Source organism: Phaenicophaeus curvirostris, chromosome 11 (genome assembly GCF_032191515.1).
Source record: "Phaenicophaeus curvirostris isolate KB17595 chromosome 11, BPBGC_Pcur_1.0, whole genome shotgun sequence".
Classification (NCBI taxonomy): Eukaryota; Metazoa; Chordata; class Aves; order Cuculiformes; family Cuculidae; genus Phaenicophaeus; species Phaenicophaeus curvirostris.
In genome coordinates this window covers 11,197,302-11,224,539 of record NC_091402.1, presented here as the reverse complement: position 1 = coordinate 11,224,539, position 27,238 = coordinate 11,197,302, and the positions used below count along the sequence as shown (strand labels likewise).

The following is a 27,238-nucleotide window of genomic DNA, read 5'->3' as shown; positions in this document are numbered from 1 at the left end:
CAAACACCAGAAACCAGGCTTAGCCCTTTGATAGGGGTCACAGCCCCAAAAATCTCCCCAGCAAGGCATCCCACAGTTCTCCTTAGGGTAAGAACAGTAAAAAAACTCATTTCCTTAGCACTGGTATTCTCTACCCTGGGTGTCTGGGTCACCTGCCCGCAATCACAGAGCTTCCTGAAGCCCCAGCCCAACAAACACATAGAAAACGCATTCTCACCTCCCAGGACTGCTCTCATGCTGTTAGCATCACTCCAGAACCTTCTCAGCCATCAAGAAGTGAGAGAAACACCTTGCAGCTATAAAGGTAACTGCATCCCAGATTGGAGAGAAAGGCTACTAATTTGTTACCAGGATAATTAGCAAAGAAGTATCACCTGTATGTCATTTCCTTCAAGAGGAGCAATTGCAGATGTGCCAGTTCTTATTCTGTCTGAACACTGCAGGTGCTGAGCAGAGGCAGTGGGTCCCCGTTTGCCCTGAGCAGCCACAGGAGTCCCTTGCTTCACACCCTCCCACTCCTCCTCACACCGATTTCTTCTCACCTCCACCCCAGGTGAAAAGCAGCTGTCAAAGCCACCAGTTTCGATAGATCTCAGTTGATAGAGAGTACTGCAAACATGCTGTAGTGTTGTAGTCCTGCACTGGGCAGCAGTGTCTCCTGTGGCTACAGAGAAGCTCTGCAAAAGGAAGAAGCACAGCAGGAACTGCCAGCTGGACACTGCATGGCCACAGCAGTGGGGCAGAGCTGTTATTTCTATGGAAATACCTGTATCTCTAGGCAGTGATGGGGGGTACTGCTCTTCTAAGCAGGTTTAGCCACATCAAATGGAGATCTGGCCTCAGTAAGGCTACCAGCGCCTCTAGCAGGGCAAAACCAATGTGCAGGTTTCATTAAATAAGGCTCATAAATCTGCAGAGTTTACACATTTCCAGTGACACTGTTGGTATTTCCCGCTGGGTGACCGACTGACTTCTCCGCATTTCAAAATTATTAACAGATGGTAAAAGTCCAAAAGTGATGACATTTCATTGTAATATGAAGAGCAGAATTAAATGTTTGAACATTAGAAATAATACTCTGACCCTCAAATAGTGTGAATATTGCCAACTTGGTATTAAAAGCAAAATATCAAATAAAGGTATATTGGTCCCAGACATTCTTCTTAAACTTTTGCTCCAGGATTTGTTGGCTGGGCATCAGAAGAGTTTGTAGGATGTGGTGAGCTGGGATCTGTGACCCATGCACCTGCTGATGGCAGCAGCATCTTTAGTCTCACTCCAGTGAAGCACATGATTGTAAGACTTTCTTCTCTCCGTTATGTTATTGAGAAAAATGTAAATCTCGTTATTCTAGAATATGAATAATAAAAAAATCTCGGGATGCCCTTGATGCCTTCCTGAAAGGCGTATGCTGGTCCTGTTTGTTTCTGCATTTGCACTGAATATACTTAAGAGTTTTTTCAGGCGAAGAATACACTTGAAAAGTCCTGCAACCTTCCTGCTAAAGTGAAGTAGCTAAAAACATGAGGAGAAAAAAAAATGTACAAGAGCATTTCTTTCACTGAGTGAAATACTACAATAGCACAGAAAACACAGCAGGGTGGGAACGAGGGATTATTCTCTGTGTGAGCAATTTTTCTCCCACCTGAGCACTGCCTAGATCTTTAAAATTTCTGTTAAATACTGGTTTTTTTCAAAAACAGATTTTGCAGCAATGTCAGCTGTCACAGAGTTGTCTGTTGACTTTTAATGGGTTTTCAGTAGTGGCAGTTTTGCTGTTTCAGGTATCAGATGGACAGGCAGAGTAGAATTAAAGAAATCATGCAGCACTGGATATTAATGGTGTAGGGGGTGTGTGTGTGACAGAATAACCATTTTAATACACAGTAACAAAAGAACTAAGGTATTTTAGTCTTTTCCTGTTATCCTTGGCAAAACCTGAACATGTGTTATTTCTGTATAATGAATACATATGGCTCTCAGACTTGTAGCACAAATGGAGTTTTCCCTAACTACGGGAAAAGAAGAAAAGAATGAGTATTACTGGGCTTCTAGGTGCCTGGATATTTATAAAATCACCATTATTCTGGTGATCTTTAACGAAGAGGGCAGAAAATTACCCTGCAAATCTTTATATAGTTCTATTCTGCCACGTATAACTGGATTAGCTCCTTTCACCTCTGTTCTTGCCTGGCATGTCAAGCTTTTGTCTTCCATTTTGTGGCTAAGCATATTTTAATACTGGATAATGTTATTTTTGCAGGTATGTCACATGCCACGTAGCTTAAAGCTTGGTGTGCTTGCAAGGTTATGTGATGTTAGCAGACACAATCAGAGTATATAAAGCAAGTTATAGATGCTAACAGTATATAGGACGATAGTTTGATCCAGGAGATGATCATACCACGATATAAATGAGGCATGTGAATTAAAGGTGTTTGCAGGTCAGGTTCACCCCTGCTTTGGTGTAGATCATATCTAGGTGGTTGTTGGTCCATGGTGTCCGACAGTCCCTGTAAAAGTCAAGGGTGGCTCCACCTCGGAATGGGGCCAAGAAATCACAGCAAAAACCGCAAGCTAAAGAGGGCTCTGAATGGCAATTAAAACAAATTCCCAGCAAAGAAATAGTATCAGGAGACAAAAAAATCAAACCCAAAATGAAAGAAAAACTTGCTAGCAGCTAAGGCTTTTGAAGATTACATCAAGTCAAACTTTTATTAGCAAAGTTGTATTTCATGTAAAATGAAAATATCTTTTAAAACCATACGTGCACATATGCATGATACAAACAGCAACTACAGTACAACACATTTCTCTAAACTTTAATTAATGCACACTAACATTTAGCTCAAAAAGTAACATTGTAATGGTGATACCACATTTGCTTCGATCTTTTCTCATGAATTACAAAGTATCTCGTTTAATGTAATAATAATAATAAAAAACAAAACAGATAGTATGCTTTGGCTCAAACCCACCTCTTGGTTCCTGCCTGAAAACTGAACAAATCAGTGCAGATCACCTGAAACTTTTACATGAAGGATACTGAGCTGCTATGTAAACATGTACTCGTGCTCCAACATGGTTTATGTGCCTTATTTTAAAATATTAAACATTAACAGAGATGCAGCTGAGGGCTTGATCCATTGTCAAACAAAGGAAATACTCTCTCCATGAAGAATTTTCTTCCTTTATATCAGTTCTTACAGGTAAGTAAAATAACCTAGAGTTACCACTCATCTGCAAAATAATGACTATAAAAAATTATGATGAGATTTCATTTCAGAAGTGTGCAAGGATCTGTGAATGTTATTCTAACTTTAGTTTACAAAACTGCATGTGGAATTACTGTTTTAAAAAAATCATCTTTTTGTATAGAAAGATTGTGCTAGCATTTGTTTTCATCTTAAAAATAATATTGTCCTGAAAAAACTTATTAAAACCTCTCATGCATTGGATCTGACCCATTCAGTCAATGGAAGTAGTTATCAGAAAAAGAGCTACTCATTAAAATCTGTGTAATAGGAACACAACAGAATAAATATAAATCATTAAATGATATGCTAATTAGATCAATTTAAAGTATGAGTTACAAAGAAGATTTTCAAAAAAATTATCATACATACACACACATTTTGATCCAGAGGGGAAAGTCATTTTCTGATTTGGTTCCTAAAGGTCCAACCCCAGAAGGGCTTCAATACCCAGTCCTGTGCCACTATCACTGCTGAAGAGCAGTCAAGTGTAAGCAAAGATTTCTTGAGACAAGAACTCTAAATTTTTCCAGCGAATGAAGATGGGGTTGTTCCTACAAGTTCTTGAGTGTGCAATTACATTATATATTATATTTTTAATATAAAACTTGGGTATGAGATTACAATTCATACCAAATTAACGGTACACTACTCTGTGAATGCAAAAGACTCAGCTCACTTGCACAGGAGCTAGCACACAGGAGATGTTGCACATTAGAGGACCTGATTTTATTTGCATAATCTTATGCATAGGCAAGACACCACAACTTTTTGAGAAACATCAATCCCTCCCTTGTTCCAGAGGAAGCTGCTTAAATCTGCAAGCCAGGATTCCTGAGGCAAGGGAAACGCCTTCTCCTTGCTGGACTAAACTGCATTCTGGGTTGACAGAGATATCAAATCTGAAAGTGTCACTTCCCCTCTTATGCTTGTACTGCCAGTAAAATGCAATGGCACATCATAATCCAATGTAACTAAACTGACAGCCACGGCACTGGGTAATTAATAATTATCCACCCAGCATGGTCTGCATGCACACAAGGCTGACTGTCCCTGTCTCCCTCCTCCCAGCAGGAAGTCTGAAATTCCCTGGTAGGTATTAATTAATGAAACATCATAGATTTCCATCAACTAATTTTAATAAACACTCCCAGCCAGAGTAAAAAAAGTTATTGGATTTGATTGTGATACCTTTTATTCCGCTTACAAGGCCACACTTCCTCTCACCTGTAACAGACTGCCCAAGTTAAAAATGCAGCCAATCTCCTGACAATGACAAAAAACTGCTCAGGAAAATCTAATCTTGCTTTGTTAGCTTACTCTTGAAAGCAAATCTCAGAAAAACCCATTCATGTCCTGCACTTTCCAAGGCACACTGTACAAGTGGAACCCTTACAATACAAAATAAAACATAAATGGGGTAAAAAAAGTTAAAAAATGATTGGGAAATAAAAAAAAAGCTCAGGTGAGTGAGATTCCCCAGGAGTCTTAGCCGTTTGTTTAGTATTCATTGGGCATATTCCTCAAAAGTCAGTGCGCGCTGTACAAATTCCATCACATATCTTTTTGTCACTGTATGATTTTTAGGCCCTGAGGCATCATGAAACACCAACATTAAGATTTAAGCATCTGAATTAAAATTTTAATAGAAAAAGCATTCATACCAGCACAGATGAGTAGCACATCACAGGAATGTCATAAACATCTCTTAGCGCCAACAGAGCAAGTGATAGCACAGGGGATTTATATTCATTATTCGATAATTTGACACTCGCTAATATGATTTGAAGTATGTGTCTTTTTAACAGGCATTTTCTGGGACAAGGAGTCTATCTAACCTGCAGCAACCCAAAGTACAAGAAAATGGATGATTTGGACCGTGGATGGGTCGCATCCAGCCTCACCTACATGCGTTTGTCCAAAGCTCTGACCTGGTTAGGGGCTCGGGGGCTGGGAGAGTTCAGTCAGGTGCCACCCGCTGCATGGGGAGGTTAGTGAGGCATTGTGGGAGTCTGCTCCAATTTTGTTCCCTAATTTTGTTCCTATATCAAAGACCCTTGATCATGCACTCACTCGTGCAGATGATTCCTAAAGGCAAAACATTAAAAACAGACAGAAGCTTGCAACATAGGTTGTCACAAGCCTGATCAGTTCTTAGACTTTATCTAGTTTGGACTGCAGCAGATAGGTGTCAGCAGATAAAGATCCTGGTGGGAAATGTCTCTGTTTCACACTTCACGTTTTCACATCTCTCCAATTATGCACTCCTTTCTTTTTAAAATGAAGATTTTTTTTTTTCAAAAATGAAAATTACTTTGGACTTTTCCAGCATTTGGATTGTGTGAAATACAGAAAATAATAAACTTTAAAAACAAGAAAAATTGAATTACTTGGGTCACTGACATGGCCTGGGGTGATTTTTGACTCAGGACAGATTTCGTCTCATCCTTTTATACTTGTATGGCACCACTGGGGGTTTCAGGCTGGCTGTTTGGGGTTTGCTTTCCTCAACTAGAGGCTACATGAAAAGCCCTTACAAGCTACAATTAAAATTAAAAACTGGGAACAGATATGTAGAAGCATTGAGCACCAAAGGCCACCCGCTGCCTTCAGAAATTGATGAGCGCTGGGGAGGAGTCCAAGCATAAGGTGAGCTGTGTACAAACCGTGGCCTTTCCACTGGTAACAACTTACATTTCCATGGGCAGCTAAAATTGTAGCCATTACCGGAAACTTGTAATCATGCAAATAATTCTTGCTTTCTCTCTTTCTTTCATTGAAGTAATGGAGACCATGAAGGAGCCATTGGGGATATTTGCCTAATTACTATCACGATGCGAAACGGCTTTTAGATATATTCCTCCCGCAGAAACTATTTAAAAAACATTATAATTGAAGTGACAGTCATTTGTAAGTGCAGGAAGAAATGAAGCCTTATTGATTCTCTACTTAAATAAACATATTCAAAATTACAAATGCTTTTAAAGAAATTCAGGAGATTCCAATACAAAAAGACCAAAAAAATGTGCTGTACAGCTTTGCTGAGTTAGTGTTGGAGAGGCAAGAAAAGGACCAGATTTAAACCAGCATTCAGTAAACAAAATATAAAAGAAACTATACCATAATAATTTCTCTTTGTTTTTGCTGTTGTTTATTTAACATTGAATAGCTTGAAAATAAATGATCTCTTGAAAGTCAGGTAGGTCTATTTTATGTAATACTAGAAAGATGTAAGATTTATATGACTGTTATACACACAACTCCTTCTGAAAACTAGTGCTGCTGGTCCAAACTCGTACTGAGAAGCAATTCTATTCATTTCTACACAGCTACACAGATTCATGCTACCAACATGTTTCATTTCAAAATAAAACAAGGCTGATTTTTACCTGTGTCAATATTAATATCGTATGTACAACATCTCCATGAAATGTATGCTAGCACACAAATATACAGATATGAAACAGACAACAAGCATTTTTCTTAGAAATGCAGCTTGCAAAGAATCGGAAAACCAACTTAAATTATTTTCTAATGATGGTGAATGGGAACCCTGTTTTGCCTTGCCACAGGAGTTACTGCAGCTTAACTTATTTAAGGAAATAGTGCCAGCTACTGGACAGAAGATTCATCCACAAGGCCAGAGCTTTATCTTTTAAGAGCTATTTTACTGTGGACAAAGTTGCATCTCTAAGTATTGGTAATTGCAGTCAGCTGTAACCACTAAAATAACTGTATAGTACCAGAAGCAAAAGAGTTTAATTCCTTATGAAAAATTATATAGTATCTAGAATATATTTCTCCGGTATTTCAAATTATAATTTTTCTCAGTGAGATGCATTGTGTCACTCTGCAGAGCAATCTGATGTTTCTGTTTGATTTTGTTGTAGTGTTATAACCTCTTCAATACTGAGGTTGTGATACTTGAGAGAATACGGCATACAGATGTATGTACAAAGTGACAACTGCCATACAAGGAAAAAAAGTGCTATACAGAGAAACATATTCTGAACTTAAGAAACACATGGAGTAGCAATTAACTATACAGATGGAACAGTGAGAAATTCTGTTTTGGTAAGATTGTGACATTTTGTAGAGTATTATTTTTTTTGGTTTAATTAGAAGAAAACATCTAGAAATTAGGATGGAAAATCATCGTTTAGTGGCAGTGACTTTTTTTATATTACCTGGATGTCAGATTCCTGTCTGGCTCTATTGGCAACCTGCTTCCAATCACATGTGGTAACTGTGGAGTACTAATCAAGATAAATATCACAATTAAACACAAACCATTCTTGCTAATATTTTAGGCGTGGAGAGGAAAAGTTGCCGTAGAACTCCCCGTGCTTTCCACTGATCCTTTTTCCTTAGATCCAGAATAAGCTCCAATAAATGAACCATCTTCATTGAACATCCCATGCTCCCCTTCTCCATAATCTACCAGACTATCAGCACTTTCGGTGGCTTTAATGTCCCCGTTAATTGACTGGAGGCTGCCTTTCAGTGGCTTTTCATCGCTGTCACTACAAAACAAAGAAATGGCTTTCCAAAAATCTAGCTTTTAATTGCAAGCATGGAAACTGCTCTTTTATTGTGAAGGAAAGCAGCAGGAAGGAAAAGTGAGGGAAAGATTTCTATGTAGGGTGTACAATGAGAATGACCTAACCCCATGAGTCCTGTTTGGTCTAGTGCATCTCAAACAGGTCTACACTGATCTGAATTCTACTCTTATATGATTTTGTGATTGCTACAACAATGGAACTGGTTAAAAAGGAAAACATAAATGGAAACTTCAAATGTGTTCTGCTGTTTTCCTTCTTTTTTTTTTCCTTTTTTTTCTGCCTTGGACAGAAGGATGGACAGAAAGCGAAAAGGGAAGTAAAGGACATGCTGGAAAGGATTTGAGGGATCTGTTCCAGCAACCAGTGCTGATGTCAAATCTTTGGCACCTTACAGAAAGAGATATTTTCATTTAACAAAACAGCGGGCAATACTCAGGGCCTATTATTTCATTTTCCTTTTGAAGTGGGTAGGTGAAATGATGTAAAGTTGTGGGATGAGATATCAGCTGTAGGTTATGTCTCACTGCTTTGTAAGCATTTGTTGATTTAAGATGACTAACAAAAGGGCTTTTCTCCCTGATTTTCACTTGTTCTGTTGTTATCTTACTGTAACGGATGGAGCTTCTCTCTGCTAAAGGGGAAACACAGGGAAAAATGAAAGCAGAATCAGAGTGTCTGTATTGGCTCACACACAGTCTGTGTTCAATGGCAATTTCATGAAAAAGGACAGACCCACTACCAAATTTCAGAAAAAAATGGAAATCCACTGGCCATTGCTCCTAATAGTACTGCAGGAGAACCAAAACAGCCTCAATTCTCCTGACTGAATATGACATTTGGGGGGATTTGGAGCACAGATTAAAAGATTACAAAAACTGCAAATTAGGACTCTGAACTAGCTACATAATTATTCAATTACAGTCCTTGCTAATGCCAATTCAGTGTCAAAGCTTTGCTAACGTTATCTGAGAAAGGACAGAGAAATGTACGTGAACTTTAAGTCTTCAGTACATAAGCAATAGTGTGCATAATCAATACAGTAAAATATTGGCTACTTTTCTGCATGTGGCATTTCTATTTATAAAAAAAACAACTTTGGAGTTTGGGGGAAAAGGAGGGTTTCAAAGTTATTAACCTCAGTATTTTCTTACCTTTCTAAATATTTGTCCCATTAGAAAGCATTAAAAATTAAATAAAGATGAAATTATGCAGAAAAAAACCCCTATTCCAGTACAAATAATGTAGTATATATAAGTGGGATTTCAACAGAAATTTTGTGCCTTTAAGGCCAGCTGCATCAGGATGGTTCTTATAATGATGTATTTTTTTTCATACCAGTTACATAATATTGTAAGCTTTAGTTATTTTAAAGCAGCCAAGTGATTATTTCAGTTCTCCTACAGAAACTTCTGTAGTGAGGTTTGTTTGGACTTTTTCCATCTCTTACTGTATTTCAAAAACATTTATCTATTTTCTTTTCTTCTACAAAATTAACATTCTCTGTATTACACAATTTGGGCTTGACTGGGTTTCAGAAACCCACTGAGGACATAGAAGTCTTTCTATTGACTTCAATGGACATTAGAGCAAGAACTCAAGCTTTCATATATATTTACATTATTCATACAATGCAAAGTAAAAAAAATCAAAATATAACCACTGGATATATCAACATTTACTTATACCCCAACTTGGATGTATTTAAGTATAGTGGATATATCTTTATATTCCTACTATTACCCACTCTTATGATGTTTGCTTTGAAAAATTAAAAATAGCATTAATTGCATGCTATAAAGATGTCCTAAATGATGATGATGTCTGGAAACATACAAAACCCCAACAAATGCAAATGCTTGTTAAAGCCAGTCCTATTTACCTATATTCCCCAAAGATTTCATCTTTTATTGATTGAGCTTCGGGATCTGGATGCAAATCTTCTTTTTCTTTCACTGTACAAATAAAATAAAGCATAGATTTGTATGCCATGTTCCTCCATGGACTTCTGTTTTTGCAGATGCAATGGGAAAACTGTCTTGTTACCTACAGCAAAACCTGGAGGGCAGCAGCATGCACTTCATGCCTGGCCAGACACATTCAGCATGCTTCTGTCTAGGGTTTAGTGCTAGTCTCTAATTTTTTTAAAAAGCTAGCAAGTTTTTATAGAATTATAGAATACCTTGGGTTGGAAGGGACCTTAGAAGAGCATCTAGTCCCACCCCCTGAAATGAGCAGGGACACCTTCAAGTAGATCAGGTTGCTCAGAGCCCTGGCCCATGTGACCTTCAATGCTTCCAGGCATGGGGCACCTACCACCTCTCTGGGAAACCAGATTTATACTTAAATATTTATATTTAAATACTTACTTGTTGCTTCAAAAATTATAGAATTACGTTTAGCAAAATATTCTATTATTAAGCAGTTTGGCTGCCCATGAAATTTATGTCAGTTAGCATGTCAAGTAGCAGTCATAGGGTTGAATGTGAGCAGGTAGCTCTGCTGCTGTAGACTCAGAGGTGCAGCTGGCGAATGACCTTGGCTCTATGGGTGGATTAAACATTGGAATACTCAACAAGCACTATCAAAGGCCTCAGAAAGATCTCTGATCAGTACACAGGACTATCTCACTGTAAGAGCACGGTTTCACTTATATTCATTAGAACAGAATCCACTCTGCAGATATTTATCAAAAGCTACAAAACCTAAGTGGATGTTTCTGCTTGTGGCTTCACAGGCTCTAGAGATAAAAGTTTGAAGGATGCTTGTTATTAACATGTGAACACTACAAAAGGACAATAAATCCATTTACCTGAATATTTTCCTCCTTTATTTCTTCTGACAAAGCAAATAGTTAGCAGCAGTAGGGTAAGCAAAGCGATGGCGCACATCAGTCCAATAAACCACCCCTGGGTGGAAATTCCATCGTAAATGCCAGCATAGGCTTTGTGAAAAGAAGGGGAGTAAGAAAAAAGAAAATTAATCAGAGGAAAAGGGCATCACCCCACTACAACAGGAATGCATAACATTTCCCTCAGTGAATCTTAATTGAATCAGTCTATCGCTACTTGTCTTCAGCTTAAAGAAATGCAAGACAGAAATATGTCCAGAGAGTGACATTTTTAGACTTAAGGGGAATGCGCAGTCCACAAGGCACAATACAGACATTTTGGAAAGGTAAATCTGAGAGGTAGTTGACTCAGAGGATTAATGCCAAACAGGAAAGCTGAACAAAGAATTGCTAAGCCTCTCATGCAAAAGCAATTTTGCGAAAGAAACAGAATTAAAAGTGCACCCAGTACATGCAAATCACTGGGCTGGCACACTTAAAATGGATTATATCAAAGCACTACCCTTTTAAAATCGCATAGGAGGGAAAACTGGTTTGCAGAGGTTTGTAATTGTTCCAGTCTATTGTGCATCAAGTAAGGCATAAGACTCAGCCAAGAACTATAGATGTGTTTACGCTCCCATGGGATTCAACTTCAAGGGTCAATTTTAAAATCACAGAACAAAACTATGATTTTGGTACAATTTCACTGAACAATGTAAGACGTAACCTCAACATTTATTTACATTCAAAATATATCTTTATCACCTTGAATGTTTTTATGTCTCACCTCTCCCCCTTGTCTCAATTACATCTTCAAAAATGCTATTGTTATCAACCCAATTCTTAGTCACTAGACGAACTGTATATTCAGTTCCAGGCTCATGTGCCTCAATGGGGTGAAACTTTTGGGTGGGCTTTACTGCTTCTGAAATCTTGCCGATCCCTTTACCTATGGAATGTACATATTCAAGTCATATTGATTAATGGTATCCATTGAACAAAAGGCCTGTGAAATGCACACTTAGAAATAATGTAAATAACACACAAATATGACACACAAGGATTTTTAACATTTGTCATCAGATAATCTGATTTTCAAAAAAAAGGCAGTAAAGTATTGCATTCTCCCTATTTGATTTTTAATATTCCATTGGATAAAATAAACAGCAGACTGAGGTAATCCTGATGTTTATGAAGGGGTTTGTACATTTCCCAGAATGAAAGTTAATATTGATGGGGGATTATGGGTCTGCTTTAACTAATGCGTGCTTAAAAAATTACAACTTGAAAACGGGCTTGCTTTGTACAGATAATCTGTGGTTTGATGCTTCTCCCATTGAACTGAACTCAGTAGGGAAGCACAGATATTTTGTTATCTGGAAATGGATTCTTATATGTGTCACAGAAAGAAAAGAACACTGGGATTTGTACTCATTTCTCTCCTGACAGTGATTTTCCATGTTCCTTTAAATTCCACAATGCTTACACAAAGCACTGTTTTAGACATAGCTGAAATTTGCTTTTAAATTGGTATCGAGGCATTTAAATGTTCCTGATGTTTTAGACATAGCTGAACTTTGCTTTTAAATTGGTATTGAGGCATTTAAATGTGCCTGATTATTTTAATATTTGTTTACTAGGCAGAAGGGAAATTCCAGTAGGCCTAGTTTAGGGGTCTTTTTACTTGCAAAATGCCTACTGTGACTTCTGTCTGCATTACAATTGCAGTATAGTAAATAAGCTCTTTTAAAACAGCATTTGTGGATAACAGAAGAAAAGGACTTCTACAGAAGGTAGCAATCACTGCCTGAACATGAAACACTTGTTCATCCAAGCAAATTCAGAACTGCATGTTGAAATGGGGGATCTCTTTACTCAACCAATGGGTACAACATGGGAGTGTGCCTGCCTTCAATGGCAGAAGAGAGATTCTGTGGGGCCTCATTTGATAAATAAATCATTTCAATTGTGTTTGGTTGCCTAATTTGTCTGTTTTATCTAAAGTTGTCTAAACTAAGGAATGAGTACAGTATAATTTGAAAACTACTTGGCCAATTAGTAGTGACAGCAAAACAATGCTCGTTAACACTTAAACTAGCAAACAAGCAAAACAAGAAGCTTTAAAGAATAAGGCTCAGTTGACAGCTGAAGGAAAAGCCCCAAAGATTAAGACGAATCCAAGCACAATCGAAGCAGGAGCTCAAGATAAGTTTTCCAAAGCAACTATACATGTATTACAATAAGCAGTTAAATTAGTAGACCACTGGGACCCAGAGGGAACATGTACATCTGAAATACTGCTAATACTGAAGCACAGCTTATTAGCATACATTAATCCATCTATCGGTAATTTTTACTAAGTTAAGTATGTGAAACAGCTATAATTTTTAATCAAACTGCAAATTAAAAAAAACCAGGATACCACAGGATATTTTAATTACATGTTCTAAAATCAAGACGACAAAAAAACATATTTAATGGAAACATCACCCATAAAGTAACAAGAATGAATGCGAAACTTCAACCCTCTGCATATTAAATACCATGAATCACTTATGCATGACATGATAATCACATGGTCCAACCTATACACAACACAAACCTCCTTAGGAAGCATTTCTCCTGAATTCCTGGTAAGAAAAATCCCTAACCCAGAGCTCAATGGTAGCCCACAGTCGTGTTTTATTGCACATTTTCTTAAACCAACTTAACCAGTCCTTATCTGTAACCCGTTTATTTCTAGCTTGTGTAAGCCTCTTTTTCTGAACACTCAGCTCTTTACAGAAGCAGAAAGAGGAAACCGATACAGTTGAAAAATAACCCTTTTTCTGTCAGGTTATTGTTCAGCTGTATCAGCCCCTGCGGGTTGTTGGCTGTGCTGCTGCCCTCGTGCACCATTCAGCACTGGGCTGGAATGGACATACTGGAATCAGACTTTGAGCCCAACTTCATCTGGGACTGGGATTTACTACGGGCTCTCTAGGCTGTTTAACATCACCTATCCCCAAACACTAAACAATTTTTTTTTCTTTAAAACTCAGTACAGGTGTCCAGTGATGGGTGATTATGAGGTTACTTCCCATGTGATTTCTTTCTGATATGTGTTACACACTCAATATGGTACCTACAGAGGAGAAAGCATTGCTAATTGGGGCAAGTTTGGTGGTTGGAATAGAAAAAACAGTGTAGCCTCCTGAAAAATAAAAGCAAAGATATATAGATAAGGAAAAGCTCAACATACTGAAAGGTCAGTGAGCTGCAGAAATTAGTTTCAGAAAATTGAAAGCAGTTGGGTTAGGTTTTTAATCTACAGTAAGGGAGAAGAAACATTAGTAATAAAGGCATATCACCAGCACTTCCCATCTTCCCCCACTATTTATCAGCCATACCATGGGACTTGCATGAACATTAAACACTGAACTGCAATTTTACAATATTCCTACTGGGCTTTGAGATTTATGAGAACAACAGAACACACATTTTTTATAGAAGCTTATGGTATAAAGGGAAAAACAATATAAATTGCCCCCAAAGACTTACAAGTGTGCTAGTTCTCAAAAAGTTAGCACATCTGTTATAAAACATACTTGTATAAAAAATCTGGCAGTCTAATAATAACTAAATACTAATTGTGGGCAACATCTTAATTTATAACCATACCTGTCTAAATACATCTGCTGCAATAAATAGAAAGTTGAACTTTCATTAGTTTCCCCTACTGCCTGGCTCTTAGAAGTGTATAAATACGCACCATGAGTATCCTTCGTATTCTGGATTTTTTTAGTGCTGGAGGTAATTTGTACTAAATTGGGGATACTTTAAGCTATAGAGATTATTAAACCTGCTGTGTGTAAAGTCTATTGAAAAGAATTTATAGGTGAGTTAGTGATCAGCTATTTGTACTGATTGTCATTTGTAGGAGAAATCTGAGCTCAGAGAAGATGACAGGTTATATATAGCTTGTTCATCTCTTGCTGCTTCTCATCAGCTCTCCATGTTGGCTGCACAGGGGCAGGCTCATAGAAGAGGAAAAAGTAAAAAAAAAATTGCAAAGACAAACAACCAGAAATCGTAGTACTCCAAGACTGATATATTTAGTGCCTCATATTCGACATGCCAATTTTTCTTGCTCAAAATGATAGGGGTTTGAAACAGTAATATACTACATATTCCTTTTCTCAGCCCAGCCTGTGTGCAGCTCCCAGGCCGGCAGGACACTTCATTGCCTGCAATAAGCGACAGGGCTTGCTAACCACAGGTCTCCTGACCAAAAAAAATGCAGCATAGTGGAGTGGCATAAATGACAGAAGAAGAAACTTCTCACCAAGATTTGATTGGATTCTATTGAGTGCGAGCAAATAGGGTGTATCTGTGGGCTTTGCTGGTAACAGTACCAGTGGTTACATGTGGCTAAGGCAGCTGCATTTTTCCTTTTTCACTATGGCCCTGGCAACAGAGAACTAAAACCATCTACTTTGTAACTACTGGTTACTCTCCTCATCTTATGGTGAGTCATGAAGGTTAGTACCCTCCAGCTAAGATTTTCAAAAAGCTCGTGGGAGTTGTGTGACAACTGCCACAGAAATATAAAGAAACTGGTGAACTTCTGTTCACTTCTCTGGAAAATAAAACTACAGTTGTACAGCTTCCTCTGGATGAATTTTTCATTAAGGCTTGAATTTCTGGACACACAGTAATCATTCTTAACGTGTAATACATGTTTAGTAATCCTACAGAAACACTGGTAGCTCTGGATGAAAAGAAGCTTTGTGTTAAAGGACTACTATATCGAATTAATTTTTTCCACTTATGTAAGAACTTAATTTTGTGTTACGCTTCTGAGGGCTAATGATCATTTGGAAATCAACATTTTCAAGGGGAAAGTTAATTAGTTTGTATGTCATTTAAGAAATATTACCTCAAAATGGAAAGCTAGAGATAAAACTCATTTTCTAAAGACTGTATAACTTCTGCTGTGGAATGAAACCAAGAGAAAGCCACAAAAATTAAACTATTACATATTTAGCAGTACAATGCAAATATATTTTGGCTCAGGTTCTTCAGAATTGTCCACAGTATTTTATCAACAACTAATAAAGAATTTCATATCTGAGTTATTCTGGCTATGTTTAAGATCTTTCATAAGAAAGAGGCCTTTTATTTCATTGACTTTGTATTAGCCAAGCATGTCAGTGGTGTTGGATCATACAACATCCATGCTACAAACGAAAGCTTTTATTATCGCCTACCTCTATCTCTCATGAATTCCAGTTGGCCTGTGTTAAATCTTAGTGACAAATATTAAACCGTGGTTTTTCCTCTGTTAAGTAATTACACAGAAACAGCCGCATCTGACAGAGGCAGTACTGTAGAGCAGAGGGTTCTCCCTCTGCTGCTGCTGGATATGCACAGGAGGCAGAATGTGACAGTACTCCACAAAAGGATAAAGGAACAGAGATGTGAGCATGAGATGGTCTTTTCCTGTCAGCATGCACTGATTGACCTTTTGGTTGTTGCTAACCCAAAGGAACGTGTTACTCCTGACAGAAAGGTGAATTTGAACAGCTCATTCACAGAGGAAGATGCTGCAATTGTAGAGAAAGAGAAAGATCTACGTATTTATCTCTACAAGGAGATTTACATCTACATGAATACATTCATTTAATTGAGAGAAACTTTTTTTGATAAATTCAGTCATTCATGCCACTGCAAATGCATCATCAGGAGACGAGTTGCATATAAATTACAGGCTGACAAAATCATCATTTAAAGCACAACAATTTTCCCTACATAGACTTTTTTTAGTGATGATGCATGTATACTCATATATGTACTTATTGAAAAAAACCCAAACAAAAAAGATTGATCTTTCCTTCTGATTCCAGATTATAGTAGCAGGGATAACTGCAAATAAATGAAAGCAGTAGCAGTGATACAGATCAAGTTTATCAATGAATCCACAGCTTTCACATCACCATCTCCACTTTCCTGGCAGAATGTATCATGAAATTCTGAAATACCCATGGCACAGCCTGCAAAGGCAATATTACAGCAGTGGAAGCTATTCAAAGTCTTAAAATGAACAATGAGAGCTTTATGTTTTTATTACTAAAACTGGAACACAGTGGATATAGAATCACTGAATCAAAACCCAAAGAAACTTGGAGTGCTGTTTCTCAGAGTTTCATTTCAGAGGGCACCACATTTTAGTTCTGTCATTTATGTGGGTCGTTTTAAATGATAAACTTTGACTTTCGAAATCACTCTCTTTCTTCAAAAAGAGAGATTGTTTTAATTTTGAGCAATCGCCTTGTTTCCCATACCACAGCTTAAAACCTCAAGAAGGTCCCTGAAGAGTGATTTTTTTTAAACCTATCATGATTAGTTGAAAAATGTCTGAGCATTTTAGCAAATAATGACACAAAACTCTAACGGCATCTCAGTGACAGATGCACTATCCTAATTTAGGGTGGCTTGAGAACCAGCAAGGAGCACATGTTAATCATGGAACTAGACCCCTTTGGCTCTTACTAATTATAGTACCTCTACTTTACAAGGATTTCACCAGAATCAGTTGTTGCCACTGCCAAACCAAAATCTTAGGAATAAAAGGAAGAGAATGAGAACAAAATGAATGGCAACATTATCATCCTTTTAGGGGTATCAGGCAGGGATGTACTTCATAAGACCTGACAAGGTTATTCAAAGTGTTAGACTTTGAAGTGGCCAAAAAGCATTATTCTAGCTGCCCTATGCAGGCCAGAAAACGTAACTAAGGAGGTGAAATTGTATGTTTTTAGCTTTAAATAAAAGGATCTTTTACTCTCCTTAATGAAGAAAAAATTTTAAACCATGATGACAGATTAATAGTTACTACCATGTTAGTACCTGTACACTACAATGAGTCTGGAGGACACAAGACAGCTGAGGAGTTCCACTGCTTGAGAAAATAGATGATAGCTCATGATTGGATCCTGAAATAGCATGTGATGAGATTAAAATATTTTTTTACTTGTTCTACCAGTAATTGAAGGGATTCTGCAGCTATTGGACATCCAATAGGATGTTGTGCAACAAGGACCATTTTTCTCTTTTATATCAATATTGTTCCAGGCTGTTATCATTGCTAAAAATGATGAAGCCAGGACACTTTTGCTTATCACATTCTCTTTCTCCTTCCCTGTGGTAAGTGCACAGCAATGGTTTCTGATTAATAGCAAGGACTTCTTCCTCAGTACTGTAGAGTTTTCAGACTTGCTGAGCACAGTACATTTTATTTCATTTCAGCTGAATGTGAAAGATGAGCTATCACGTAGTGCCTGCGATTTTCCTTTAAATCATGGAACATTAGTTTTTTAGGACAGGGAATAAGTGGCACACAAATGCTCACTTCCAGTCTATGATAAATTAATAAAATAAAATAATGGAACAAATGCACTGCAGTCAACTTCATGTTTATCTGGATTTTCCATGCCCCTAATGTTGCAGGAAGTCCATCATCCCCATGCAAGAGCAGAATTTGGTTTTATAATATTGTTGAGAACTCATTATCTAGATTTCAATTTTCTGTTTCTAACTATATGCAATTCACTTATTCTAGCATGGCTTAAAGAGTTGACCAGTAGGAACAGGAACAAAGTACTGCACAGCAAAATGAAACAGATAAGTTTTACTTTTCTGAAGAGCTGCATGGCTACGTTAAAAAGTTCATTGATTGTTCTCATGGAAAGAAAAACAAATTTATTTCCTCTAATTACAAAGGAAATGTCAAGCCTGGAATATTCCAAATAGATTTTCCATTATTGTTAGAGCATCTCTTCATAAAAACATATTGCCTATTAACTTACTCCCTTGAGCCATTGTTAGTCCTTCTTCTGTGACCGGCTTCCCGCAGCCTTTGACTGTACAGGCCTTTACATAGAATTTATACTTGGTACTGGAGCTGAGATCTGAAAGCCTCCAGCTAAGAGTGGAGTGGTTGGCTATGCTGACGTCGTTCAGAGGTCCGATTTCATGCGTTTCATTTACTGAAAAGGAAAAAGGCAGTTGAGTCAGATACAGCAGCAAAAGGCTATGAACATGAAACTTGTCATGAACACTTCTGCAAGGGAGGCACTCTGCACTAAGCAGGAAGGATGAAGCCTGAATAAGCATATCTCACCTTCCTGCCAAGGACTTAAATAGGATTTATCTCATCCCTGTCAATCTCCCAACTACTCAGTGAGCTATTACTGTTCTTAAAAAGCTCTGATTCTAGATATGCACGTACTGAGTGGGAGGAAAATTACTGTCTCCTAGATCATTTAATATATATGAACTGCTTCTTGCTTTGCTTCCAAACATCTGCAAACTTTTGCCAGCAAGTTAACAGATGGCTGTTCTGCTTTACTCTGCTCTGCCTTGGCACAGCTGACAGTTGAAAGAGGGGTTGCCACTCCCAAACTGCCTAAACAGACAGATCCACTGTCTGCCCACAGTAATTGAAAACAAATGGAAGATCCAGCCTCCAGCCTCTGCTTGCAAAGGCAACTGGGCTGTTCTGTTATCAGCAGAGGTAAGTGAAAATCCATGGGTTGGTTTTTTTTTTTGGCTTTTTTTTTGTTTGTTTGTTTTTAATAAATAGGGCACAGTCTAATCCTATTCCATCTTCAAAGAACATATAAAATGGCCTGAACAGTCACCACATCCCACAGCTGGTGTTATGGAAGTCTAGGGCCAATATTGGATGTTGCCTGAGGTTATCTGCTCAAAGTTTCTTCCCAGCTACTCAATTTTTTTCATAGACACAAAAGAAAAACCCCTGGTATTTAGTTGTTTCTCAATGTGATTAGTCAATAATGTGACTCAGGTGGTAGTTCTCTGCATTTCTGCTGAGGCATTCAACAGGGAGGAGGTACTCGCTGGCAGCATGTGGAAGGTCTGAATAAATGTAGCTAAAGTGCTCTCATTACAAATTATTTTGCATTGAATGAGTTTCACTTTAGTAAAATGCACCTACAATTTATGGTCTTCTTAACTACTATGTTAGGTATAATTTGCAAATATGAAATAATTTAATGTGGACGTAGCAGCAATGTAAGCTTTTATCATAAAAGCTCATGGAAAACTTTTTGCTCTGGAAGGTGGCTTTGGCCTGCCCTCTAGCAGGGTTTGTGCACATTGCAGTTCAAAACACAGTGTTTTGATTCCAGAGATCTCAGAAACAGCCCTTCTCATCAGCCTGCGTTTCAAATAACTGCATACATACAAACCTTTTTTTCTTCTTTTTTCCCCTTTTTTAAAAAACTAATAATGCTTAAATTCTAAAATCAAAGTATAACAAGCACACATACTCATCTGGTATTGCAAAATGTAGCCAGTAAGGTGGCCGTTTGCTTTCTTGGGAAGTCCCCATGACAGAGTGACGGCATCCTTGTCGAAGTTCAGGATCCTTAGAAAACGTGGTTGTTCAGGGACTGGAAGATACAGGCAGAGTGGAGCTTACAGAGAAGACTGAATAGGTTTATCTCTACTCATGCTTGTTAAATGAGGACATAGTTTAGCTCAACACCTACACCTCCCCTTTCTAATGATAGGTTTTATTAATACTGGAGATTTTAAAATCACTTGAAATGAGGAAATCAACTTGTCTTGTTACATGGACTATTTCTATTTATGCCCCACAACCCCATATTCTCACTCTGTCTTACCTCCTTCTGGAGTTTCAAACACAACAGGGGAGCTTTCCGGTCCATCTCCTTTGGCATTGTAAGCCAAAACAGTTAAGTGGAATTCACTGAAGGGCTCTAGACCAGGAATCATCCCATAGTTTCTGTCTCCTACAAATGTTAGGATGTGTTTCTCTGGGTGATGTCTTTTTCCATCCAGCATGCTTTTTGTTTTCCACCAACTGACCTGCATTGAGATTGGTATTTCTATAACAAACTATGTTACATGGGGGTGAACACGATATTGATTTCTCTCATCTTCCCAGAAATAAGAGAATGCAACCTGTCCTTGATATAGGAATCACTTAATAGCTTATTCAACTGTATGCAATAATTTAAAGAGAAATTTGTAACCTTATAGCCTCTTAAATGTCCACGAACTCTGTCCCTTGGTATTCCAAACCAGAAGACTTTGACTAGTGTGCTGTTCACAACATCCACTGATACGCCGGAAGGAGCAGCATCTGGAACTGTAAAAACAAAAGTGCTGCATATTAAAGACACTTACAAGAGCTCAGTTTCACACTGTTCACAGCTACATGGCTTAGCTTTCCAGCTCAAGCTGTGGGAGTTCATGCAGTCTTACTGTAGGCAAGAAAAAAGCCATTCCACCTGCTTCCAGTGGGCAAAATGGGCCAATAAACGTTATTTTGCCATATCAGGGCTTTCTTCTGAGGGCTGAAATACAGGTGCACTGGGACATATGAAGTTCTAAACCAGTATTTATGATTTCCTGTTTCAAGTAAATATTACAGCAGTGAGAAGAATTAAAAAAAAACCAAAAAAGTTAACACAGCACTAAATAAGGCAGTCATAAAGTTGTTTTTTTATAATAAATTTTGTTTTACAACCAAGCTTATTAAACAGTAGGATTTTAATCACTACATGACACAGAGAGCTATTACAGTGCCTGAAAAAAAAAAAAAGAGGCCTTGATTCATTGACAACTGAATCGCAAGGAAGATTTTCCCCTGATAAATACAAAACTAAATCCATCACAGACACAGAAAGAAAACAAACATGCTGTTGTGAGTCTTTGTGTCTGTTCTCCATATTCACCCTCTTGTTTGCCATACGCTGTACTGGGGAGGGGAGATGCACCACCAAACCTTCCCATCGCCCACCCTGGGTGTGCAGTGAGGATTCTCCTGCCTGAGCAGCATCAAGACCATTCCCAGCAACAAAACCTCATGCTGGTGAAACATTATGAATCACTCTGCAGGTTGTAAACATAAAACTGGTCCATTCTGGGTTGACAATGCAGATCTCTGTGTACTCACTCAATGAGAGGAGTGCTCTAGAGAGGCCACCTCAGAATTTGTTTCCCTCTGTAAAACTGGTAACACTTTTTTATATCTGTGGTTATCACAGTAACTACACTGTCTGTTTTATATCGCTTACCATGGGTCATGATACTCCACAGCAGTTTCTGCAAGAAGCTGCAGCAAGTGGAGAGGTGGGAGCAGCAGCATCTGTACTACTGCTGCTGGGCAGGGACTGCTGCAGGATGTGGTGGGTTAAACCAAAGACATGGCTGTCTGGTCATTTGAATAAGCAGCAAAACATATGCTTGTCTTAGTCGATTAAGCCACTGTAGAGTTTTGAGAGGCCACTCAAACTTTCAGTTTACTTCATTCTTATGAAAAGAACTTAGAGACTTCCGATTCTGCATGGGATGAAAACTGTCTGACTTTAACTAATAAAAGTAATTTGCAGATTTGATACGTGGACCATTCTCTGATCCTCCTGGCTCCTCTTTGCCAACAGCTCCCAGACCCTGCTGCTAAGCATTTGCAAATGCAATAAGCATTAGTATTTGGGATCAGGGAAGCTTGGCACTCCACGTTTGCAGGCCACCATGCTTTTACTCCCTTGCTGATTTAAACCCTTAATTCCTACAAAAAAGATTCTTTCGGTTTTGGTGGTGTTAGTGCTTAACTGGATTGCTTCCTAAAGTGAGGCTTTGGCATTTCTTTACTGCAGCTGGATACATTTCCAGTCCTCCAAATATCTTCTCTAGTCATGCAGTAAACATCAAAGGGGACCAGCTGATATTCAGAGATGTTGGGGTGGGCTCAGCAGTGACATTATCCAGTGTCCCATGGATGTAGTGGGGCTGGCATCCCATGTGGCACCAGCATTAATTCTATTAGCAGGACAACCTTTCTGTATGTTCACCTCTCCTAATAGGACATGATTAATTAAGCCCACCATGAAGCTGTTGCTCAAAGAGTGTGTGCAAAAGGTGTGTATGATAAGTGCTCGCTGTAATTTCAGAACAGCCCAAGGTATCCATCGTGTGAAAATGAGTGGCAAGAGGAGAAAGCCTCTCTCTTTGATCTGACCCAGATGATGCACTGTGGGCCAGTCAGAGAACAAAAGCAGAGGTGAGTAGGCACGGAGAATCCCTGGGGAGGAGGCTTGGCATCGGAGTAGACTCAAAGCAAAGCCTCAAGGTGGAAGAACACTTCTTCAGAGACATAAGGAGGCTTGAGAAGAGGCTGTGCCACCAGGGAGCCATGGAAAGCCACTGGACAGAAACCCAGGCTCAACAAAAGGACCCATTCTTCAAGGACTTAATGGACAAGGTAACATATGGAACACACACTAATGTGGGATCATCTATAAATTCACTTACAGTGCCCAGCACCTGAATGTTTGCACTTAATTGACAGAGTACTTAACTTCTGACAGCACTAAACTGTTAAATCAGGCTCCAGACAAAGAAAAGGTATTTTCCCCACCAAGTACAACACAATGACTGCTACAGTTCATAGACTTTCTATGGACTGTGGCCTTCAAACAAGTATTCAGATTAAGCTGGTAAGTGAGATTAATGAAAGTGCAAGTGACCTTTCCAAAAAACCCTTCAGACTACAGCAAGCTGGCATCCAAAGCCCCAGCATTAGTTATATCTGTTTCACACAGCCCATCACGCTGAGCACTGGCATTTAAACAGTTTTGGCCAAGGGCTGCCTAATCTATCACTTCATATTTGATCATTTTGCATCTCAAAACCACCACACATAGCATATTTTTACATGAAATATTCTACTACTTACCATCCTCTCCTGAGTATCCAATGGTAATGTTTGGTTCAGGACCGCATCCTAAATTATTTACCGCTTGGACTTTGATCTCGTAAGGTACGAAGGTGGGGGTGTTTCGCAGAGTCAGAGAATGCTTCTTCACCATCTCCTCGTTCCAGTCTGCTTCGACTCCCCGCTGCCGCCAGCTAACTTTGTACTCCAGCCCTGGCCCATTCCTCTCCACAGGTTTCAATGGCTGCAGAAGAAGTTAAAAGAGATCTTGTCTACCTTTGTTGCAGTAATCATGAAACGGCAGCTGGGGGTGGGGGTAGGGAATAATTTTGGAGAGTGTAATAACATTGGGAAAGAAAGGAAGGAAAAAAGAAAGCCTTAACTTTCCACTCATGCTAATTTCTAAGACAATGAAGAAAAATGTTGTGACTTTAAAAGAAAGCTGAGTGAAAGGTAGAGAACAGCTGGATTAAAACCAGTTAATTACGAGTAGACATATTTCTGCATCCTACATACATCAATTTTCATTGTGTCACAGGTTTTCTTTGTTTTCTTGTGTGATGTAAAACCACATGCCTTTTACCACAGCTAAAATGCATACTTTGGCATAAGGCTGTGTGTGCCTTTTAGTACAGCTAAAATCTGTGTTGTTCTAAATATGCAAAAAATGCTTGAAACTATGCCTAGACATTTAATGTGCAACTGCTGTGCTACTCTTTTTTACCGATTAGCTGAAGAATTCATCACAGCATGGTTCCCATCTAATTAATATCGATTTATAAAATATTAGAGCACATATAACAATGGTTTGTCATGAGACAAAGTTAACTGGCCACCTGCACTACCGTGATCAGGGTTATTTCAGTCCAGCTGTGGGTACTTTCCACCACATAGCCGACTTAATAATACTTAAATTATATATTGTACATATTAAATATATAATAATTGATAATATCCAAGCTGCACACAGAGGTCTGAAATGAAATAATATTGACTGAAAGCAATCAACCTGCTTGACAACTGCATGGGGGGCACCGAGGTTTTGAGGACCTCCAAAAGTTCCCATTTGTTTGCTTTGAGGGTCTGAGGACCTTTGGGATGACTGCGACCAATGAGGTGGTAGACTGGGTAGCTTTCCAACAGGCACCACTGAAAGAATCACTGCCATGGCAAAGATCCCAGGGAAGGAGATTTGCAAGAGAAACTGAAGAAGTAAAAAATTGCTACACAAAAGTAACTTCTCATTTAGAGTTAAACTGCAGCACTGCTTGACTCTTGTTTTGATCTCTCTTAATGCTGCAAATCCTTGGCTGGAAACCTAGTCACTAATGCTCATCTGGTCCCTTAATCCAAAGTAGGCAGATTAACATCGTTTTGCAGCCTTTGTCTGCCAGAAACAGCATGTTCAGTGCCTAGCACTTCCTCTGAAAAGTATATCGGGAACATTATAAATAAACGAATATCCTGTTTACAACATTTAAATGATTCAACAAGATTTAATAAAGCCTGTCTATCCTATTCTCTCCCTTCACCCTCAGTTTTCACTTCCACTTTTGCCCTGTCTGAGCAGTGGATTACAGGCTTCCGGGTGAGGGGAAGCACTTGTTTACTATTCAACAAAGCATTGGCTGTAGCAGCATTTCCCGCTCATGCTGCTAACTACCACTCTGCATTCCTTCCATGAAGCAAGACAGTCTTCCCTGACCTTGGGCTGTGTTACAGAGCAAAAATTCCCATTCAGATCCAACAGATCTAGAGGGCTATCTCCTTTTGCTGTAACTATAGCCTAAACCATGAATTCACACTGGGGAAACATTTATTGTTCTTTGCTGTGAGCAGCAGATTGAGAAGTAAATCTCATGTAAATTGTGTTTAATTCCAGCCACAAAAAATATGCTTCCTTCCACAGTTGTTCAAATTTGTGTTAAATGGAGGAATTTATATCTCTCTAAACTGTTGGCACAGAAGCTGTAAGCTTAAAAGCCAGGGAATTTGAAGACTGGAAACCACCCTCAAGACTTTTACAGAATTCCCTTGACACACATGCTTAGGAGCTTTATCTACACTCTTTTAATTCTCAATGTAAAAATTCAAGCTCATGTTCTCTTGGCCAAGTGCTCTGCATGATTTTTAAACATCCAGGCTGGAGGGGCAGAAGCTATGCATAAACCAACCCCTCCCTGGCCCTGGCTATTCCTCCTGCAGAACAAGGTGAGACCACGATTATTTTAAACATTTTCTGATATGCAAGATGCACAAAAGAAGAGCATACTCTGGAGGATTATCACTGTGCTTTTTAGGACTTTCATATTTCTTAATAACCTGCAAAGTTAAATGTAAAAAATTGACTTTTTAATCAAAATAAAACTAAGAGAGGAGATCCAGAATACATTTAAGTCAATAACAACTTTATCTTTGACTTCAGGACCACCACGGATCCTACTTATGGAATTTGCTAATATTTCCTAAAAAAAACAGAAGTAGGGGAAGGTGAGCTAAAGTCAAGGGATCTGTTCTTTGTTTTTAAAAGTAATTATATTAAAACAGCATTCTGATAAATTCTATGCTGCTTTAGAAACTGCTGCTTGAAGGTAGAACCTGCTTCTGATACTCTAGCACTGGTGGACACATTTGCCTTACCTCCCACTTCATCACCATTTCATTTGGTTCAGAAGCTTCAACTCGGATGTTTTCTGGATTCTTGTCTGGGGCTGTAACCACAAAGGCAATGATGTTAGTTTGTATATCCTAGGTTTTATTTGCATTTATTTAAATGAAAAAACCAGATGCAAAAAACTTTTCTTGTATTGGTTTACTGAAATTGAAAGGCATATAGACAAAAAACCAGCCATGAGACTAATTGCTCGGATCAATAAAGCTGCTATGACCGAAAAAACCCATTGTTTTTGCAGTTTTGATTCCCAAGTGCCCTTATAGTTTGGAGCCACTAGCTAACATGAAACTGTGACTTTTGGATTTCAAAGCACCAGATGTAGGGCAATTAAGAGGAAGAGATTTTTCTCCCTATGGGAATTAGTAAACAGAAGGTATATCATTAGTCCAACGTACACAGCTGAAAAGCTGAAGAAGGACCTGAAATTAAAGTAAAGGGGAAAATAAAGAAAGAGAAATGCCAGGGAATGCAAATGTTGTTCTGAACAGTTGGTCTCCAAAATGACTTTCAGGGACACAATATTTTCTATCACAGTGAGAAATGCACTGCGAATGGAGATTTTTGACAAACTTTGTGCTGCTGAAAGGCTCCCCAGAAACCTCAAAAAAACTCTCCAGCAACTTCTTGTCTTTAAAGGGTTGCAACAAGCTTTAAAGCTGCAAAATCAGCAGGACCTAGTAAAGCTGTGTGCTGTCAGTACCTTGGTAGGGAACACCTTGCTAACCACAGCAGCGTAGACTCCTCACTTTGGCATCCCTGGGCTGCCACTGAGCAGCAAAAGCAGCACAAGTGACCCTGACCTCTTTACACCCCTCTGAAGCACAGGAGGGCATTGTCATTCCCAGCAAAACACTATTAATATTCAGAAAACTAGATGGCAGTGTTTACCAGCTGGAGGTGTTGCATAGCGCAGTGACGGTTTACTAGGCTGGCTCCTTCCCACGGCGTTCACAGATACAACACGAAACTGGTAATTCATATACGGGGCCAGTGACAAAAGGGCTGTGGTGTCATTCCCCAAGGCTCGGGTTAGCTCTTGCCACCTCCCTGGCTCCCACCGGTCCTCTTCAAACTCTATAATTGACTCTAAGTACGAAAAGAAATGAAATAAAAGAAAAAAGGCAGAGCCTGCATAAGCAGATTATAAATAGCAAGGATGGAAATGAACTT

General features: G+C 38.7%; 1 protein-coding gene across 8 annotated transcripts in view; it reads right to left on the bottom strand.

Moving 5' to 3' along the window:
* Positions 1 to 2,687: 2,687 nt before the first annotated feature.
* The window catches only part of CHL1 (cell adhesion molecule L1 like), a 141,734-nt gene continuing 117,183 nt past the window's right edge, over positions 2,688 to 27,238 (bottom strand). For 5 of the 8 annotated variants that reach the window (XM_069866246.1, XM_069866250.1, XM_069866247.1 and 2 more), the window contains 11 exons: positions 26,957 to 27,154; positions 26,035 to 26,105; positions 23,416 to 23,638; positions 20,708 to 20,823; positions 20,336 to 20,540; positions 19,979 to 20,101; positions 18,494 to 18,673; positions 11,434 to 11,595; positions 10,626 to 10,757; positions 9,696 to 9,768; positions 2,688 to 7,777 (listed from right to left, as the gene is read on the bottom strand). In XM_069866246.1, the coding sequence (XP_069722347.1) occupies positions 7,561 to 7,777; positions 9,696 to 9,768; positions 10,626 to 10,757; positions 11,434 to 11,595; positions 18,494 to 18,673; positions 19,979 to 20,101; positions 20,336 to 20,540; positions 20,708 to 20,823; positions 23,416 to 23,638; positions 26,035 to 26,105; positions 26,957 to 27,154 (1,700 nt within the window). In that variant the 3' untranslated portion in view covers positions 2,688 to 7,560. The remainder of the gene's footprint in view (positions 7,778 to 9,695; positions 9,769 to 10,625; positions 10,758 to 11,433; positions 11,596 to 18,493; positions 18,674 to 19,978; positions 20,102 to 20,335; positions 20,541 to 20,707; positions 20,824 to 23,415; positions 23,639 to 26,034; positions 26,106 to 26,956; positions 27,155 to 27,238) is intronic. The other 3 variants (XM_069866251.1, XM_069866252.1, XM_069866253.1) reach the window with 3 other exon arrangements.